The sequence below is a fragment of the Cibotium barometz genome, chromosome 3 (assembly GCF_041138505.1).
Source record: "Cibotium barometz isolate CiBa-2024 chromosome 3, ASM4113850v1, whole genome shotgun sequence".
NCBI lineage: Eukaryota > Viridiplantae > Streptophyta > Polypodiopsida > Cyatheales > Cibotiaceae > Cibotium > Cibotium barometz.
Window position 1 is genome coordinate 42,490,367 of NC_141048.1, and position 20,400 is coordinate 42,510,766.

At 47.8% G+C, this 20,400-nt stretch overlaps 1 protein-coding gene across 2 annotated transcripts in view; it reads left to right on the plus strand.

Annotated features, from left to right (window-relative positions):
* Nucleotides 1-2,361: 2,361 nt before the first annotated feature.
* Nucleotides 2,362-20,400, plus strand: part of LOC147640083 (uncharacterized) — a 29,514-nt gene continuing 11,475 nt past the window's right edge. The window contains exons 1-2 of one of the 2 annotated variants that reach the window (XM_086776850.1): nt 2,363-2,693; nt 16,253-16,559. In XM_086776850.1, the coding sequence (XP_086632976.1) occupies nt 2,420-2,693; nt 16,253-16,404 (426 nt within the window). In that variant the 5' untranslated portion in view covers nt 2,363-2,419 and the 3' untranslated portion in view covers nt 16,405-16,559. Of the gene's footprint in view, nt 2,694-16,252; nt 16,560-20,400 lie in introns of those variants that run through there. The other variant, XM_086776861.1, reaches the window with a different exon arrangement.

Here is a 20,400-nt window from a genome sequence, read left to right on the forward strand (position 1 = left end):
GTATTAGGGTAAGCAAAACACTATGCTTTAGTTCCCACTAAAGACACATGCACGATGGCTTCTCCTCACCATGATGGGAGCCTTTATAAATGTGCACCAAATATTGATGTGAGATAGATGCTAAGAGGTAATGCTTCTTCCTTAAGTATCATTTGTGCTTCATTGCATATGCTTTCGTGTGTGAGTGCTGTGTATGTGGTCACCTCATGCATGTGTGCTTTTGGCATGCTTAGTAGAATGTTTTGTGCAATCACATTATGCTTTGTGAGGTGCTTTGCCCAAGTGTGTGTCTGTTCCCTAATGAACTTCCCAACACTCAATGCCATGTATCTATTTGCCATTTGAGAAGGTCTTACCATGAGCTTTCATTAAGTCTTTATGGTAGTGTCTAATCTCATACAAGTGATAGTGAAGATGCTTTAATTGCTTCTTCTTGACACTATCTCAAATGTCAATTGATGGAGTTTGATGCTTATACAAGGTTAATACAACCCAAATGTGTGAGTGATAAGCTCTTTTTTTTCTAATTACTATCAATTTATTGTTAATTGATCGATTAAGAGTTAATTATAGTGATTAGTAGGGCCAAAATTTGGAGGATTCAATTGAGCAATTCATATAAGTTTTTGATAGGGCTTTTTGGTTACCCTTGATGAGGAGAAAAGGCATGAGCAAGATCTTCAGCTCAAAGTGGGCCAAAAACTGCGGATTTTTGTTGGAACGGGCGATTGGTTTTTTGATGCTCCAGAAGATTCAAGTTGTGGGCTACCATACTCCAAGCTCACCTAAGAGGGCTACCATACTCCAAGCTCACCTAAGAGGGCTTGAGCCGAATAGAGGAAAAAACCAAACAGGAGAAATGTGCCGATTTCTTATTGGACAACGCGAATATGGCAGAATGGCGTGGTGATGATGGGCGCCTAGGAGAGCTTGACTTGTAGTTAAAAGGGTTTGGGTAATGGTGCTATGAATTGAGAGAATGAAGCTTAGCAAATTTTGACCACAAGAAGAGTGTAAAGACAAGGTTGACATTAGTGAGTTAATTAGCACTAATGAGCATGAGTTAAGCTAATGAATTTGAGAGGGTTGAACTAATCTCATAATGGAGAGGCTCATGGGGAGAGGGGAGGCTCGGATACCATGTTAAGAATCATGGTGCCCTAGGCAATGGCTATGGACGCTTACTAACCCTAAATGTATAAACATAATTAACCCTAAATGTATAAACATAATTAACCTTATCCATGGTGGGTGATACCTAGATGAACACATGGTGTGTGTGTACTAACTAAGAATTGCACGTGGTGGAGAATGACATGGCTATATATTGAATGAGGGTACTCTGAGCTACACCTGTGGTTCAGGGTAATTGGTGAGGGAAGGCTAGTACATCACATAGCGGCCATGTGGCTATTTGTAAAGTAATTTTTGGTAATACATCTTCTATTTAAAAGAAGATATATATTGAATGAGAGTACTCTAAGCTACACCTGTGGTTCGGAGTAATTAGTGAGGGAAGGCTAGTACATCACATAGCGGCCATGTGGCCATTTGTAAAGTAATTTTTGATAATACATCTTCTATTTAAAAGGAGAGAGAGAGAGAGAGAGAGAGAGAGAGAGAGAGAGAGAGGTATTAACATGGGTAGAATGCAACACGAGGGCATATACGACCAACGGTTGGACTTGAACTCGAGTGGATCATGACCTTTTTAAGGACCCTTGCACTAGCCAATCTGCCCCCACTTGTGGGTGGCAGAAAGGTAGTGCAAGAGTCCTCTTTTATAACACACACACACACACACACACACACACACACACTATAAGAGAGATGCATTAACGTCGGTAGAATGCAACACGAGGGCATATACGACCAACGGGGTTGGACTTGAACTCGGGTGGATCATGGCCTTTTTAAGGGCCCTTGCACTAGCCAATCTGCCCCACTTGTGAGTGGCAGAAAGGTAGTGCAAGGGTCCTCTTTATTACACACACACACTATAGGAGAGAGAGGTATTAACGTCGGTAGAATGCAACACGAGGGCATATACGACCAACGCACTATAGGAGAGAGAGGAATACAATGGCAAGTGCTCTACAAGGTGTGTGATGTACCAAAATATTTTACCACCATAAAAGCCATTAATAAAACCTTAAGCAATCCATTAATCAACAATCCATTTGACATTAAAAATCAAAGTTTAGGGAGAATTTTTTACCCTCAAGGATGTCGAAAAAAACATATTTTTCAACCAATCAAAATAAAAACAACTCTTAAATCTATCCGTTTTTTTTTTCCAAAATCGCTAATATGGCACCAACTATATGAGGCTTTTAAAACTAAAATATATGGAAAATCATTCCTTCAAATAACCCAGTACAAATGCACGAGCACTGGGGCTGTACAGGACTTTGTAGGTATGGCCAGTAAAGCGTTGGTGACGTTGCCATACATATCGTCTCTGCCTACTACTGGTTCGAAGAAGAGGGTTGCCGTACCTGCAAGAAGGCTTGCTGCTTCGCAGTTTAGCGAGGAAGCTTCTCTGAAGCAATTGGTCCAGGGAAACGACGTGCGGCTGCAGAAAGTGTTGCTTAAAGCTCTGCTAATTGAGACTCTTGAGGCTCTGCAGAAGAGGGGAAACCAGGAGTTCGTGAGCCAGCAGTTCCAGAAGCTCACGAGTAGCGATGGAGAAGGTAGGCCTTCGTCTGTGTTCTAATTTCTTTTCTAGTCTGCAATGAAGGCTGCATGGTTATTAGGATTTGAAGTAGAATAAATGTAGAGTTGTCGACTGCTGATGAGGTCCCAAGTTCAATCATAGCAGCCCGGTAAATTGCGACTACAGAATGATCTACTCATGGAAAAAAGAAGAATAAATGTAGGGTTAGAATTTCACCATATACACGCATGCATGCACGTGCAGAGAGAGCGTCCATGGAAGGCTGAATACGGCATATGGGACAAATATCAGTCGAGAGTGCTAACTAGTGGTGGAATGTGCATACATAGTGGTGTTATGTGCATAGATCAGTGTTGGGTGACATGTGAGATTGAAGTGTGTGTGTGTCATGTGGTATTTATCCTGTAGTCTATGATCTGGTCAAGTTTGTACAGAATCTGGGAATGCAAACTGCCAGTGTTGTCAACTGTCCCTACTCAGCAAGAATGTCTACAATCATGGTGCAATTCTGGAAGGGCTGAGGAAATTGTGCTCTAATATCTGTGAGAGCTTTGCAATCAAGCCTCATCTTTGATGGAACTTGAGTCACTGTAGGGTCATATGCGGTTTGCCGGAGAAGTGTCAAGCCCTGAGAGCTACCAACGTCCTGTCTTGCTATGTAGCTTGTGAGACCCTATACTAAACGCAGAGATTGTGCATTGTGTTGATCGGGGGTTGTGTAATATGCGGAAGCTTCGGAGAAGGATCGGTACTTCAAAACTCAGAAATCAGCACTCTTTTCGCGACGGAATTAACGCACAAACTGAAAGACGATGTGCAGAAAAATAGAGAGAGAAGGGGGAGATGGAGAAGGACACAGTATTGGGTCCCAATTACCCTCTGTAGGGCCCCCACCACGGATGGTGTATTTGCTTTATTAGAATGATGTAAATTTGAAACAAATACAAAGTACTTGACCTTTTCTTGGCTGGAAAACCTGCCCTTGACCTTCAGTCCTTCACCCCTTTGCTTTAGCAATGTTCTTGGCTGTCCTGGCCCTTGGTTGCTTGGAGCACTTGGTGAATTATGAGACGAGTGAAATGATTTATGACTTGGGTATTTATACCCTCTACTTTATGCAGTCGGCTGGCTTCAGGGAGCATCCACGACTGAGTCTAATTAATAAACGTTTTCACACTTGTTTAATTGCTGTCCAGCTCTGGAATGATGTCAGATGTGCTGAGTATCTGGTTTGCAACTGGATGCCAGACATCTGTAGGCATGTAGGTTGCATGTAGAGATGGGGCCAGCCCATAGGGCTACCCTAGTGTGAGGATTTGCATTTGCACTTGTAGAATGGGCATGGGGGAGGTATAGAACCATCCCCAAGGGGCCAGGATGGCCCACTTTGTGCCCACCAGCCATGGCTTGGGCTGGAAGGGCTGTCGGCCAGCCCTAGGGCTGCTGGACAGGCAGCCGACAGGGTTAGAAACCCTATCCAGCCAGTCGGCCAGGTGTGGGGGGCAGCCCCACACCCATGCGCATGGTGTCCAGCAGTAGACTCACAGCGCGGACTGGCACTGCTTCTTGTGCAGGACATTGCACACCTGACCTTGGACTCATGTGCAGGACAATGCACACCTGACCTCGGACGACTGAGATGGATCTCTGGTTGACTCGTCCCGGACTGGGCTCACATGGGACCAGTTCACCATCCCAGGTCCTGCACCTTCTGTACAGAAATGTCTACGTGGCATCCAAGTGCGGGATGCACGTGACATCCCCTTCTGCTTAACTTGACAGAAGCTGCATAGCCTCCAAATAATCCGTCAATAAAGCCGGATAGTCTTCGAAAAATTCTTTGTCGAGCCATACCGCTTCATGAGTTCCTCGTCCCTGAAACTTCGTGAGAAACTGTCGTAGTCTTCGGCCTGAGCCATGCTTGAAACGGTGCAGAAGGATCTGTTCTGGAACCATTACTTCTGCTTCATCAACAATGTCTGGTTCCGCTTCGTCTTTGACCTCTGAAGGGGGTGGACCTGCATATGGCTTTAACCAACTGACATGAAATACATCGTGCATAGTCCAACTCGGAGGTAGCTTTAACTGCATAGACACCTCATTAATCTTTTTCCGGATGGGAAATGGTCCGAAGCTCTTGAAAGACAACTTTGGGCATCGCTTGCCCACCTGCTTTAATCTTTGCTTCATAATCCGAAGATATACCCAATCTCCTTCCGAAAACTTCATGTCCCTTCGGTCTTTATTGGCCTGTCGAGTGTAGGCCTCTTGCGCTTTAGCCAATCTGTCTTTAACGGACTCTAGGATCTCCTGGTAAGACTCCGTCACTCTGTTCGCCTCCGGTACTGAAGACGAAGTCCTGGTTAGCAATGACTGGAAAGGCCTTCCAAACGCTGCCTCATATGGAGTCCTGCCAATAGCTGAAGAAAAAGAGTCATTCAAAACAGCTTGAACTAAAGGCAAAAACGATTCCCACTTACCTTGCTGATCGTGGACATAACACTTCAGCACATCAAAGGCCAATTGGTTGTATATCTCTGTCTGGCCATGTGTCTGTGGGTGGAATGCACTGGAAAAATTCAACTTAGTACCAAAATTATCAAACAATGTCCTCCAAAAATGACTGGTAAACTTGGCATCTCGGTCTGACACTATGGTCCTAGGAATCCCACCAATCGGGTACCAATGCCGAATGAATAGCTGGGCAAGATCCTCGGCGGTCACATTGGCCCTGCAAGGAATAAGCATAACAAATTTGCTGAACCTGTCAACAATAGTCAAACACTGTGTATTACGCTTACTCGGACTGGGAGGCAGATTTGTGACAAAGTCCATTGAAATGTCTTGGAAAGGTCCCTCAGGAATTGGCAAAGGCTGTAACAACCCTATCTTCTTTCCACGAGGAGCTTTCACCTTTTGACAAATGTCACAGCGTTGTACATATGTAAACACATCACGCCTCATCTTTGGCCAATAGTATTGCCGTTCTAATTTCTCCAGAGTCGAATTCATGCCCCTATGACCACCTGTAATGGCGTCATGGGCATCATGGAGAAGAGCTGCCCGGAAAGATTTCATGACACACAGTCGGCCTTTGTAGTAAAGCCAACCATCGCGTATCAGAAAATGGCATGGTCCTGTGGCATCCAATGCCTGTTCCCACTGAGTACAGAATTCCTCGAAATCCGCGTACGTGTGCTTCATGTCTTCTAGTCCTGTACCAACAAGGTCCAGTCTAGTGGTCTGAATCGCAGATACTTGTCCCTTCCTGCTCAAAGCATCGGCCATTGGATTGGCCTTTCCTGGAAGGTACTCAATCATGCCACCGAACTGCTGGAATATTTGACTCCAGCGGTGTTGTCGATCACTCCACTGTGCACTTGGCATCGTCTGAATCCAGCGCAATGCCTGATGGTCAGTGCGGACCTCGAAGTCACGGCCATACAGGAAATGTTTCCAATGTTTCAAGGCCTGAATAACTGCTAGGAGTTCACGATCATAGACTGAGTAGTTCTTTTCGGCGGGCAGTAACTTACGAGACATGTAAGCTACTGGATGACCATTCTGTTGCAATACACCTCCAATTGCGATGTTACTCGCATCGGTGATCACCTGAAATGGTTCGTCCCACGAGGCAAGGGCTAAACAAGGCGCTTCAGACAAAGCCACCTTGAGGTTCTGGAATGCCTCCAACGCTCGTGGAGTCATTCGAATCTTTTGCCTCCTTGTTTTCACTCCCTTTAGCAGATCGGTGAGGTCTGCCGAGAGATCAGAAAACTTGTCAATGTGGGTGGAATATGCCTGGCATATACCCACAAATGATCTAATGTCATAAGCAGTCTGAGGTACTTCCCAGTTAACAATCTCGGCCACTTTAGCCGGATCAAGTCGAATGCCTTCGGCACTGATTATATATCCCAAGTAATGTACCTGGAACAGATAAAATTCTGACTTCTTTTCATTGATATAGAGCTCGTTGCTTTCCAGCAACTTAAGGACTTTCTCCACATCAATGTCATGCTGCTCAACTGTAGCTGAAAATATGAGTATGTCGTCCAGAAATATGAACACACACACTCCAATCAACTCCCGGAAAATACGCATCATCATGCGGTTAAATGTAGCTGGGGCGTTCGTCAAACCAAATGGCATGACCACGAATTCATAGTGGGCCCGTTCTGTACGAAAAGCTGTCTTGGGGATGTCCCCCTCAACAATCCGAACCTGGTGGTACCCACTCTTTAAATCCAATTTAGAGAACACCTTAGCTCCATTCAGCCTCTCGAGAATATAGTCAATTCGAGGCATCGGGAATCTGCTCTTGATAGTCAGCTTGTTGAGTGCACGATAATCGACACACAACCGAGAAGACCCATTGACAAATAAGATCGGTGCTGCAAATGGCGACACGCTGGGGCGGATGAAGCCAGCTTGCAACAATTCTTGGAGTTGGCGGTCCAACTCCGATTCCATTGCCTTAGAAAGGCGATACGGAAACTTGCTCGGGGGTTCCGAGCCTGGGAGGAGGTCAATCTTGTGATCCTCCGGTCTGGACGGGGGAAGCTGGGGAGGGAGACTGTCCCGAAGAAAAATCTTCTGGAACTTTTCATGGAGAACCGGGTACTTCTCGGAAGCACTGGCCACCGTCTGGGCTGTCTGGATGTAAATCATCGCACACTGTGCGCCTTTCCTGACTGCTCGCTTAGCCTGCAAGTGGCTTATGAGCGGAAAGTTTGGAATACCTGGCTCACACTTAATGGTCACCGGGGTGTTTGACACATTCCGATCAATCTGGAACGTGTGCTTGTCCCACTTGACATCAGGAAGAAACTTGTGAAACCACTGGATACCCAAAATTATGTCTGCTCCTACAAGAGGGGCAACCATAAAGTCACGCACAAACTCTATGCCCTGAATGACTAACTTAGCACCTAGAGCTTCATACTTGACGCTCGTTGTCATACCTGTGCTAAATCCCTCAACTTGTTTGTCCACCGGAGTCAGCTCGAAACGGGCACGCCTAGCGGCCTCTTCCGTGATCACATCCTCTGTGCTGCCGCTGTCAAACAAGACAACGACTCTCTGGCCACCTATGTAGCCAAAGGACTTGAGCAATTCGTTGCGCTCATACTCCTGGTCATGGGCGCCCTTCTGCTTATCTTCGAGCTCCCGGCTAATAATTGCTCCAACTGAAGCACCGGGGGTTGAAGAACTAGGGGTAGCCACTGGGGTCTGTGTGGGAGCTGTGCTCACCACGGAAGCTGTGGAGGCGGCGGCGGCCTTTGGAGGCTTCTTCGGACAATCCCGAGAAGTATGTCCTTTTGTGTGACAAAAGTAACATCTATCCTCCTTCCTGTACTGAGCAAGCTCCTCAGCACTCAACTTGCCACCTGTCTTGCCTGCCTCCGCTTTCTGGTCTGGAGTAAGCTTAGACGCATTGTTCGAGTTCTTGGAGCCAGAGGCTCCCGGGCTCTGTCCTGGGGAAGACCCCGTCTGGTTCTGGCTTTTGCCCCCCGAGGCGTTAGCCTTAGGAGAAGCCGGTTGGGAAGTCTTGGGCTTGCCACCATTGTGTTTCATTTCTGCACTCTGCGCAAGCGAGAGTGCGTCCTCAAAGGTGGCTGGCCTAAACATACGCACCTCCCATTGGATTTGCGTGTCCAAGCCATACAAAAACTGCCCTTTCTTGTCCGCATCAGATAAGCCTAATTGTAGACACAAGGTCGAAATTCTATTGGCAAACTGAAGGACTGGTTGCGCGTTCTGACGCGCACCCCTGAACTCGTCTTCGAGTCGCTCAAGGTAGTGGGGCGGTAAAAACCGCTGCTTAAGGTCACGGACGAACTCGTCCCACCCATAAGCTGCCATACCTAATCTGGTGTGGGCATGAGCCCACTGAGTCCACCAAGGAATGGCCTCACCCTCCAAGTACCAACTGGCTAAGATCACTTTGTCAATATCTGATTTCCTAACTGCGGCAAAGTAAGCTTCAAATTGATGTAACCATGAATACAGAGTAGTGGGATCGAGTTTACCATTATACTTACTGAAGTTCATTTTCTCGGGAAAATGATTCGAGGGTGCCGCCGGTGTCAATCTGGCGTCCAAAGCTCGGAGGTAACGCTCGTGTTCCACTCGTCGCATGGCTTCGTCTTCTCGTTGTCGAATCTCCAATGCACGCATCGGCATCTCAAGCAAGGAGCTTGGCTGCGGCTGTGACCCCTCGAGAGGGTCCCTGTGACGAGGATCTGGTATCTGGGGTACGGAAGGAGAGGGAGGAGGAGATGGAAAACGCGACGCTGGAGAGCGAGAACGCTCCTCCAGAGCCAAAATCCGCGCCTTCTGCTCATCCAACTTGGTTGTCTGGTCTGCGATTGCTCGCATCATCTGCTGGAACATGTCTTGTACACTCAAGCCGGGTGCCCTCGCTGGGCTGCCTGGTGCACTCTGGTCCCATGGTTCTGGTTTTCTCTCGTCGCCAAAGTTCGCCATAGCGGGAAAATGCAGTTCCTTTCCGGAACGCAATCTGACCATCCACTATCTGTGTGGGAGACTTCCGGAGGCTTCCGGAGGCTAAAAACCAACCGTCCTTCGAGGGACAGGAGTCACTCCGAAAGGGGTAGTCCACCGGCGTCTAAAAACCAACCACACCAGCGAAAATTTTTTTTGGTTTTCTTTGCTGAATCTTTGTCCTTGAAGTGAGCTCTGATACCACTGTAATATGCGGAAGCTTCGGAGAAGGATCGGTACTTCAAAACTCAGAAATCAGCACTCTTTTCGCGACGGAATTAACGCACAAACTGAAAGACGATGTGCAGAAAAATAGAGAGAGAAGGGGGAGATGGAGAAGGACACAGTATTGGGTCCCAATTACCCTCTGTAGGGCCCCCACCACGGATGGTGTATTTGCTTTATTAGAATGATGTAAATCTGAAACAAATACAAAGTACTTGACCTTTTCTTGGCTGGAAAACCTGCCCTTGACCTTCAGTCCTTCACCCCTTTGCTTTAGCAATGTTCTTGGCTGTCCTGGCCCTTGGTTGCTTGGAGCACTTGGTGAATTATGAGACGAGTGAAATGATTTATGACTTGGGTATTTATACCCTCTACTTTATGCAGTCGGCTGGCTTCAGGGAGCATCCACGACTGAGTCTAATTAATAAACGTTTTCACACTTGTTTAATTGCTGTCCAGCCTGCGCACATATTCTGGGACAGCCTCCTAACTGCTGGACACCATGCGCATGGGTGTGGGGCTGCCCCCCACACCTGGCCGACTGGCTGGATAGGGTTTCTAACCCTGTCGGCTGCCTGTCCAGCAGCCCTAGGGCTGGCCGACAGCCCTTCCAGCCCAAGCCATGGCTGGTGGGCACAAAGTGGGCCATCCTGGCCCCTTGGGGATGGTTCTATACCTCCCCCATGCCCATTCTACAAGTGCAAATGCAAATCCTCACACTGGGGTAGCCCTATGGGCTGGCCCCATCTCTACATGCAACCTACATGCCTACAGATGTCTGGCATCCAGTTGCAAACCAGATACTCAGCACATCTGACATCATTCCAGAGGGAGACTCACAGCGCGGACTGACACTGCTTCTTGTGCAGGACATTGCACACCTGACCTTGGACTCATGTGCAGGACAATGCACACCTGACCTCGGACGACTGAGATGGATCCCTGGCTAACTTGTCCCGGACTGGGCTCACATGGGACCAGTTCACCATCCCAGGTCCTGCACCTTCTGTACAGAAATGTCTACGTGGCATCCAAGTGCGGGATGCACGTGACAGGTTGGGCCCGGAAGATGGAGCTAAGTGCGTGTCCACTAGTGACCATCATGTAAGTGCTTTGGAAGGATGGGAAGATTTGACGAGTGTAGTGCAAATTTGGGCCTCTGTAATATGGAAAATCCATTAGTGGAAGAGTCACTCGGACATTCACCTCCAACAGTGTTACATACCCATCACTAACCCTTGGGGTTAGGGACTAATCCACCAAGGTTAGGGGAGCCCTGGGATTAGGAAAAGTAGGTGGATTCATGTGGCTAAGACTTAAATCCAAGGTTATTGGCTATTTATGACGGAACTATTATTTATAGCAGCAATAAACACTATACAAGTGAGTCTTGGGTTATTATTGAATCATTGTGGTGTGGACCTAGACCAAGAGGCTTACTCCTGCCATGGACATGGCGGATCACAGGTAGTCTTGCCGAGGGCCCCTATGGAGTTATTGTTCGTAGATAGTTATTCACTCTGTGGTTTGTGATGGACCAGGATTACCATCGGGAATATGATCGGATTCAACAGATCACGGACGATCATGCTGAAGGCCTCAACAAGCAGGCGTTGGTGGTATACCAATGTTGATTGGCATTGTTCGTGGGATTGGAGCCTTAGCCTCTGGCGTGAGGGAGGTTTGCAGACGCGAACCTATGGTTGGGTGGGAGCTAGCTTGCACCCGTCTTAGGAGGGTTGTACTGATCACTCGTGTTTTTCGTTTATGAGATCTGCGGGGTTGTAACACTTGGTATCACGATGCATGGGTGAAGGTCTCAGTAAGCTTTTCCTATTTGCTTTTGATGGTTCCGTTGAGAGACTTGATGGCTCTTTTCCCTCTGTTAGAGGATTCTATGGGTTTCACACCCGCGAGGAGCAGACATAGGTGGAGGGATTTTTGTTTCCTTAAGTATGGAGAGGCAGATTTTTTATAACTTCTTGAGTTGTACTCACGTTGTGTGGTTGCTGGGTGATGGCCTCTACTTCACCACCAGCAGGCACACAAGAAGAAGAAGAAAAGGGATCATAATTGGGGGACATTGAAATCCCAGCTCCAAGGGCACCAATCAACACTGCTGCTGTCCTCAGCCCTCTTGCTGACTTTGTTGGATACCTAGACACTTTCCAATCTCTCTATTTCGATCCAGTTGACTCCTTTAGTTGTCCTCTTAAGTCAGCACTCACCTCCAACACCTCTGACCTTCCAACTACAAGCATCCAACTGACCTCAGCTGACATCCAACTGACCAAACTAGCTCCCAACTGACTCACAACACTGATTGTAAACCAATCTGGAATGTTGACGCCGACCCTAATCGGAAATGAGTTCTCCGGGATCCTTTACAATCCTCTAGCACTAGCTAACCTTATAGCCACAACCCCAGGACCTTCTTGGACACCTTGCTGACCCTCACTGACTGAACCTGACTGAAAACTGTCTCACCAGATTGACACAGAACTGACTGATTCAGGTGACTCAACTAAAACAGATTCTTCCTCTCATTTCTCCTCTGACTCTTCCCGACCCTTAGGTAGCTCTAAACTCAAAGGGATATCACAGTATAAGCTCTTTGTGGATTGCAGCTGACACACAACTGACTCCGTTCCGACTATTCTCTCAAAGCTGACTAAATTGACTCATCTGATGCAGGCTTCCTATTTTTTGTGTCCGTTGACGCTTCTAGATCCTCAAACCACTCAAACCAAACTAGGATCCATCACAGTGGACACTCATTGACATCAACTGACACACAGTTGACATTGGATCACTCATCAGACCATTGACCCATCTGATTGTTGACTGTTGACGGCTGACTCACTTCTGACAGTCATCTCTAACTTAGGATCTCTTCCCTTCAACTCAGCCAGACCAAAGCAACCCTCTTACACCTTCAGCTGACTATTCTGATGCTTAGCTGACACACAACTGACACTATATCCTTTGATTTGATTCTGACACTATATCCTTTCATTTGAGTCAGTCAGCAGTGACTTAGTATCAGTTCCTCAGACCTCAGGCACGCATACATACGTTTCATCTCCATGAATTCAATCAAAGCGACTCAATTCATCACAATAAAAACATCGAGACCAAAGATAAAATCCATACTCTCTATCTGCTTTAGATAGACAAGAAAACACTTCAAAGTCTCAACAGCCCTGAGACATGGGCACAACACAAGAAGACAACACCAAAAAAACTCGAGGATTCCTCACGGGTAGACCTCGACGACAGTACTTCAAAGCTTCTACTTCAGTAGCTACAGTCGAAGATAAATTGATCTTGGTCAAGTCTCTAACAGAGGAGCTGCAGAGAGACTCTAGGAGACAGACCTCCTAGCCAATTTTCCGTTCTCCAGCTCAACCTCTATTTTGATCCAAACAAACCTTCACTCATTGCTCTAGCCTTCTCGACAACCTTGAAAATATGCAAGAACTCCAGCCTACCATCTTCACAAAGAAAGCCAAGCTGCAAGTCTCATCTCCACTGCAGCCTGCAACTCACTCTTTGGTTGTTGCTCTTGGAGAGCCTCTCTTGGCGAGAGACACCAATCTCTCTTCCCAAGAGTCGAAGAATCACACTTGATCAACCGTAATTCTCCTTCTACTTCTTTGTTGCCACCTTGATTCCTTCTAGAACACTGCGCCGCTCGTCTTCCTCGTTCCACCACGCGCTTTGCATTTTCGTTCGCGCACCTGTGTCGTTTCACGTGGCTGCCTCCTGCAGTTTTTGCCACTATAGATCCTCTACACCCTATCTATACATATTACATCTACCTATACATTGTGTTTCGATTGGGCTCCGGATTCTCCTCACATATAGCCCAACCCCCTTGGATGAAAACATTCATGTTTTCATACCTAGACTTATGCAACTGTCACGTGCATCCCGCACTTGGATGCCACGTAGACATTTCTGTACAGAAGGTGCAGGACCTGGGATGGTGAATTGGTCCCATGTGAGCCCAGTCCGGGACGAGTCAGCCAGGGATCCATCTCAGTCGTCCGAGGTCAGGTGTGCATTGTCCTGCACATGAGTCCAAGGTCAAGTGTGCACTGTCCTGCACATGAAACAGTGCCAGTCCGCGCTGTGAGTCTCCCTCTGGAATGATGTCAGATGTTCTGAGTATCTAGTTTGTAACTGGATGCCAGTTCTCTGTGGGCATGTAGGTTTGCATGTAGAGATGGGGCCAGCCCATAGGGCTACCCCAGTGCGAAGAGTTGCACCCTTAGTGTGGGCATGGGGGAGGTGTAGAACCACCCCCAAGGGGCCAGGAGGGCCCAAGCTGTGCCCACCAGCCATGGCATGGGCTGGAAGGGCTGTCGGCCAGCTTTACTGCTGCTGGACAGGCAGCCGACAGGGTTAGAAACCCTACCCAGCAGGTCGGCCAGGTGTAGGGGGCAGTCCCACACCTATGCGCAGAGTGCCCAGCAGCCAGGAGCTGTCCCAGAAGGCATGCGCAGAATGGCCAGCATTTTATATAGTGTGAAAGCATTTATTTGAATAAAACCTAGTCGTGGGGCTTTATGAAGCTGGCCGACTGGATGCTAAGAGGAGTATAAATACTCCAGCCAATAATCAATGAAGTCATCTCATAATTCACCAAGTGCTCCAAGCAAACAAGGGCCAGGACAGCCAAGAAGTTGCTAACGCAAAGGGGTGAAGGACTGAAGGTCAAGGGCACGATTTTCCAGCCAAGAAAAGGTCAAGTTTCTGTATTTGTTTTCAGATTTATATCATTCTAATAAAGCAAATACACCATCCGTGGTGGGGGCCCTACAGAGGGTAATTGGGACCCAATACTGTGTCCTCTCCATCTCCCCCTTCTCTCTCTTTTTTCTGCACATCTTCTTTCAGTTTGTGCGTTAATTCCGTCGCGAAAAGAGTGCTAATTTCTGAGTTTTGAAGTACCGATCCTTCTCGGAAGCTTCCGCATATTACAGTGGTATCAGAGCCTACTTCAAGGACAAAGATCCAGCAAAGAAAACCAGAAATTTTTTTCGCTCGTGTGGTTGGTTTTTAGACGCCGGTGGACTACCCCTTTCGGAGTGACTCCTATCCCTCGAAGGACGGTTGGCTTTTAGCCTCCGGAAGCCTCCGGAAGTCTCCCACACAGATAGTGGATGGTCAGATTGCGTTCCGGAAAGGAATTGCATTTTCCCGCTATGGCGAGCTTTGGCGACGAGAGAGAACCAGAACCATGGGACCAGAGTGCACCAGGCAGCCCAGCAAGGGCACCCGGCTTGAGTGTCACAGACATGTTCCAGCAGATGATGCGAGCAATCGCAGACCAGACAACCAAGTTGGATGAGCAGAAGGCGCGGATTTTGGCTCTGGAGGAGCGTTCTCGCTCTCCAGCGTCGCGTTTTCCATCTCCTCCTCCCTCTCCTCCGTATCCCAGATACCAGATCCTCGTCTCACAGGGACCCTCTCGCGGGGTCACAGCGGCAGCGAAGCTCCTTGCTTGAGATGCAGATGCGTGCATTGGAGATTCGACAACGAGAAGACGACGCCATGCGACGAGTGGAATACTTTGCCGCAGTTAGGAAAACAGATACTGACAAAGTGATCTTAGCTAGTTGGTACTTGGAAGGTGAGGCCATTCCTTGGTGGACTCAGTGGGCTCATGCCCACACCAGAGCAGGTATGGCAGCTTATGTGTGGGACGAGTTCGTCCGCGACCTTAAGCAGCGGTTTCTACCGCCCCACTACCTTGAGCGACTCGAAGACGAGTTCAGGGGAGCGCGTCAGAACGCGCAACCAGTCCTTCAGTTTGCCAATAAAATTTCGACCTTGTGTCTGCAATTAGGCTTATCTGATACGGACAAGAAAGGGCAGTTTTTGTATGGCCTGGACACGCAAATCCAATGGGAGGTGCGCATGTTTAGGCCAGCCACCTTTGAGGACTCACTCTCGCTTGCGCAGAGTGCAGAAATGAAACACAATGGTGGCAAGCCCAAGACTTCCCAGCCGGCTTCTCCCAAGGCTAACGCCTCGGGGGACAAAAGCCAGAACCAGACGGGGTCTTCCCCAGGACAGAGCCCGGGAGCCTCTGGCTCCAAGAACTCGAACAATGCGTCTAAGCTTACTCCAGACCAAAAAGCGGAGGTAGGCAAGACAGGTGGCAAGTTGAGTGCTGAGGAGCTTTCTCAGTACAGGAAGGAGGGTAGATGTTTCTTTTGTCACATAAAAGGACATACTTCTCGGGATTGTCCGAAGAAGCCTCCAAACCCTTTGCTTTAGCAACTCCTTGGCTTGACTGGCCCTTGTTTGCCTTGGCTCTTGGTGAAATATGAGATGAAACAAAGGGATTGTGGGCTCCTCTATTTATACTACTACAGGATGAGCAGTCGGCCAGCTACACTGCAGTCGGCCAATTCCCTTTTCTGCCCACGACTGTAAATCAGCATTAAATGCTGGAAAAATCACATAAACAGCTGCGCATCATTTGCTAGATGGCTGGGCATCCTGTGCCTAATTCTAGATGGGCTGGGCACTGATTTTGCAAGTACCCTGAGGCTGGGCAGCCTGTATGGGCTGCCTCACACCTGCCCTACAGCCCAATAATTGCTTCATGGACTGTGGGCTGCCCCTGGCATGCCCCTGGGGCTATCCTACATCCCCTCCATGAGAGAGAGAGAGAGAGAGAGATATGTTATTAACGCCTACGAAAGACCTAGAGGGTCTATGGGACGGTAAAGATGTAGCATGTGACTCATGAATAAACCTGATGTCAACACAACATGAAAATGAAAAACTAGCTGCTTTAGTAGTGAAATGGGTTTGATTCTTTTGCAGGAGCTGATGATGATGAAGGATTGGCCTTGGAGAGCACAGGTCTGAGTCCTTTGCGTCGCCTGAAAGTCCTCGATGTCCATGAGTATGTGCACTCCTCTATCCGAGCAAGTTATCTCAGAAGCTGGCTTCAGACAAGAGGAATTGAAGAATGATCTACGCTTTCTGTTTTGTCATGTAACTTTCCAAACCATGTCTGGAAAAGGGTTTTGATACTGTTGGTCAGTGAGTTGTCAAGCCATATTATTCTCTTTGAGTTGGGTTTTGCATTTCAAAGCACATTTAAATATAGACCTTGAGCATTCCTGAATTTAGAATCTCTCTTCACACACACACACACACACACACACACACACACACACACACTTTGGGAAAGAAGATGCTATTTGGGAAAGAAGACATTCCTGGACATAGTAATAGGAAAGAAGATGCTATTTGGGAGTTTATGCAGAGGACGTGATGCTTCTAATTAGGCTGTGGCCGCAAATGCGGCACGAGGGTATGTGCATTGTGAGCACTTACAGTTTTCTCCGCACTTGCAATACGCCAAGCCCCTCGTGGCATCCGCAACCTTGCTGCAAGTGCACTGCCCGCAACTGCACTTGTCTCCGCACTTGCAATAAGCAATCACCGACGGAGCCCCTCCGGGTTCACTGGCTTTGCACCTGCAGCCACCACCGCAAGGGCAATGAGACCCGCATGGGCAGTTGGAATTGCACCCACAACTCACCATTGTGCTTATGCCAGAAATCCCAAAACACTGCCTCCCACAACAAGAAAAAAATTATGCATAACTTCACTAGCTACACACACACACACACACACACACACACACACACGTGTGTGTGTGTGTGTGAGAGAGAGAGAGAGAGAGAGAGAGAGAGTAGAAGACTCGGAGTAGAATTGTTAATTGATTAGAGCACAAATTCAGCATTCAAACTTGACAATTTGCATAAGCACAAATGAAAGAGAGAGAGTGACATGTGAAAGCTCTGGGAATCTTCTCAGCCCTAAGTACTACATAGGAACTCTTGATGCTAGTCACCAACAAAGACGGAGAGAAGAGAGAGAGATAGCTGTGTTCTCAGTATATCATATTGTAAAAAGAGATGTAATAGTCTTGTACAAAAGTCTGTGGCCCTTTGCCTTCCAAAAGGAGACTATAGATCAACATCAAGGGTCCTATCCATGACCTGCCCCATGAAGGGATCAGATGAATAACTAAATCCATGGCCTAGCCTTATATAGGCCCCTAAGATGCCCGTGAACCAACCGGCTGTGGCTGTCGGCCAGTTCCAGAGGACACATAAGGAGACGATAGACCTACTCTAGACCTCAAGGGTCCTATCCAAAAGGAGACTTTGGCCTTCCAAAAGGAGACTAAAGACCTACTCTAGACCTCAAGGGTCCTGTTCATGACCTGCCCCATGAAAGGGATCAGATGAATAACTAAATCCATGGCCTAGCCTTATATAGGCCCCTAAGATTCCCATGGAACAATCAACGGGCTGTCGGCCAGTTCCAGAGGACACATATTTATATGAGCATGCTGCCGACTTCATTTTGGAGCTGCTGTCCATCATCCTGACTTCAGTCTTGTCCATCTGGGCTTCAACTGGGCCTCTAGAACCCTAATCCTAATGTCTATCTGCTGCAAATCAGGGATTAGCCTTGGATAATCAGCCATGTCCATGTGTGCGCATGACAGAGAGACAGGAGAGAGAGCACCGTATTGGGTCCCAAATATATATATGTATATATATGTCATGTGTATGCACATGTACATGCTATGCTAATCCCAGGGCTGATCCTTGAAGGGCAACAGATAAAGAACAAGATTAGAACCAAATATAGGAGATGGTGAAGCTTGTATGAGCAGGGAAGCCTTGTGGAGGACTCAAGAGGCTGTCGGCCAGCGCATGAAAGGAGGATGTTCCTGTGGGCTGCAGCAAAAAGTGAATATTTGTCCAGGAAGCTGGCCGACAGCAGGTCAGCCAGTCCATGAGGTGTTCCATGGCCTATATAAGGCATCAATTGCTCATTGTTTACTCACTTCATTAGGGAGTAGGGTCAATAGACTAGATTGCAGACTAGGTCTTTACCACCTTTTGATGGCAGCCCAAGGCTGGCCAAGAGTGGTACTTTTTGTACATTATGAATATAATGTCTCTCTCTTCTCTCCATCTCTCGCTTGCGTTTTGTATCAGGTTCTTCCAAGATGGTGTCTAGGTTGAAAGACGACTCCCAGAGCTTCCACATGTGACAATATATAGATTGTATGTATGTATTTACATATATGAGAGAGAGAGAGAGAGAGAGAGAGAGTAGCATGTAGAAGACTTAGAGTAGAATCATTAACTTGATCAGAGCACAAATTCAGCACTTAAACTTGACGATTTGCACAAGCACAAATGAAAGTCTCCTTGAGTTTTCCTTGTCTTGTGGGCTGCCCAGGCCATGTGCTCAAGCAAGGGCTTCTCTTCAGGGTTCTGAGATGAACACAAGGCTAGAGCACCTTTATATGGGGAGTATGGGACACAGCATGGATCTGTTAGAAGTCATCTCCTGTCTATATTTATAAACCAGGGCCTCTGTTGTGGGTGTGCCCGCCCTGTATAAGGTGTTTTATCATTTTTCCTCACTCCCCGTATTTTTCCCTATTTTTTCCCATTTTTTCTAGTGGTGGGGAGGGATGGCAGAGGTTGGCAGGAGCACTTCAGGGCTGGCCGACTGTCCCAACTGCAGTCCTATGGGTGGCTGGCCAACTGCACATAGGTCATGCGTGGGCTTCTGGACTGCTAGCCGACTGGGTACATGCAGTCGTGGACATTTTCTATGCTGGCCGACTGCATATGCAGTCGTGGAGGCCTTCAGTGCTGGCCGACTGCTCTCATAGGGGCATATAAATAGGCCCCTTGCCCCCACCACTTCCTCATTCAGTTTTCTCAGGATGTGTATAGAGAAGAGTTTACACACCTATCTCTCAGTGTTTCTTGTGCTGTCTATTTTCTGCATTCTACTTGCTCTTGTCTACCCAAGTTTGGTTATCATTTCCGCTGCATATTCTGACATGGTATCAGAGCCCTAGGCTCGAGATAGATCTTGGGAGTTTTTCTGAGCAAGAGGGGGGAGCGTTAGGCTGCTGATTGGTGGACTATTTTGGACTGTACGGGAAGAGAAGGTGCAAGAGGAAGGCGGGCTAAGGTGCTGGACAGCCACTTGCAAGTTTTCAGATTTTTTTCCCACCCACCCACCCTTTCAGGTTACTCCCCGCAATGGCAGATTTACTAGAGATGGCTGAAAAGCACGTGAAGATTCCGACTCTCCCCACGTTCCCAGTGGATCGTCAGTTGGACGGGTCCAATTACGGCATCTGGAAGGTCATGATGAAGTCGGTGCTGGAGTCATATGACCTTGCTGATTTTATCATCATCGGGGTTCCATGGCCGGAAGCAGAGGAAGGGGAGTTACTGTCGATGAGGAAGGACCGAGAGGCACAGGCACACATGTGGGATTGTGTCAACGCTAGGGTCCGGTCGTTTATTTTCCTCAACTGCACACCACAAGTGATCAATCATGTAAAGCACATGACGCTGGCGAGAGGCATTTGGGAGCACTTGGCCTCTTTGTATAACAGGGTATCACCCATGAAACAGATCTCCTTGGAACTGCAAATGCGGGTTATGAACCGTGCAAAGTCCTCGACGCTGCGGGAACACATCAACAAGCTGCAGGCCCTTCAGCAGGAAGTCCTACAAGCTGGGAAAGAGATATCATATGAAGATATGGCCATCACTTTGCTTTCCCATTTGCCGGCTCAGTATTTTGCTTTCTATTCCTCGTTGATTACGAGTGGTAGGCTCAGCACCATAACCTGGGAGGAGCTTGTGCCAATGGTCTTGGACCAGGAGGAACGTTTCACGAACCCTCCTCACAGCGGAGGCTCGGAGGCCTTAACTGGCCAACGATCGAAAGGCCGGAATAACAACAAGGGCAAAGGGAAGGCCTCACCGGAGAAGTCTTCTGAGAAGAAGCCTCATTCAGAACGAGAGAAGCTGAAGGCCGAAAGATCTTGTAATGATTGTGGCGAGAAAGACCACTATTGGAGGAAGTGCCCTAAGCGGACAGGGAAGAGTGCCGATTCCTCAGCC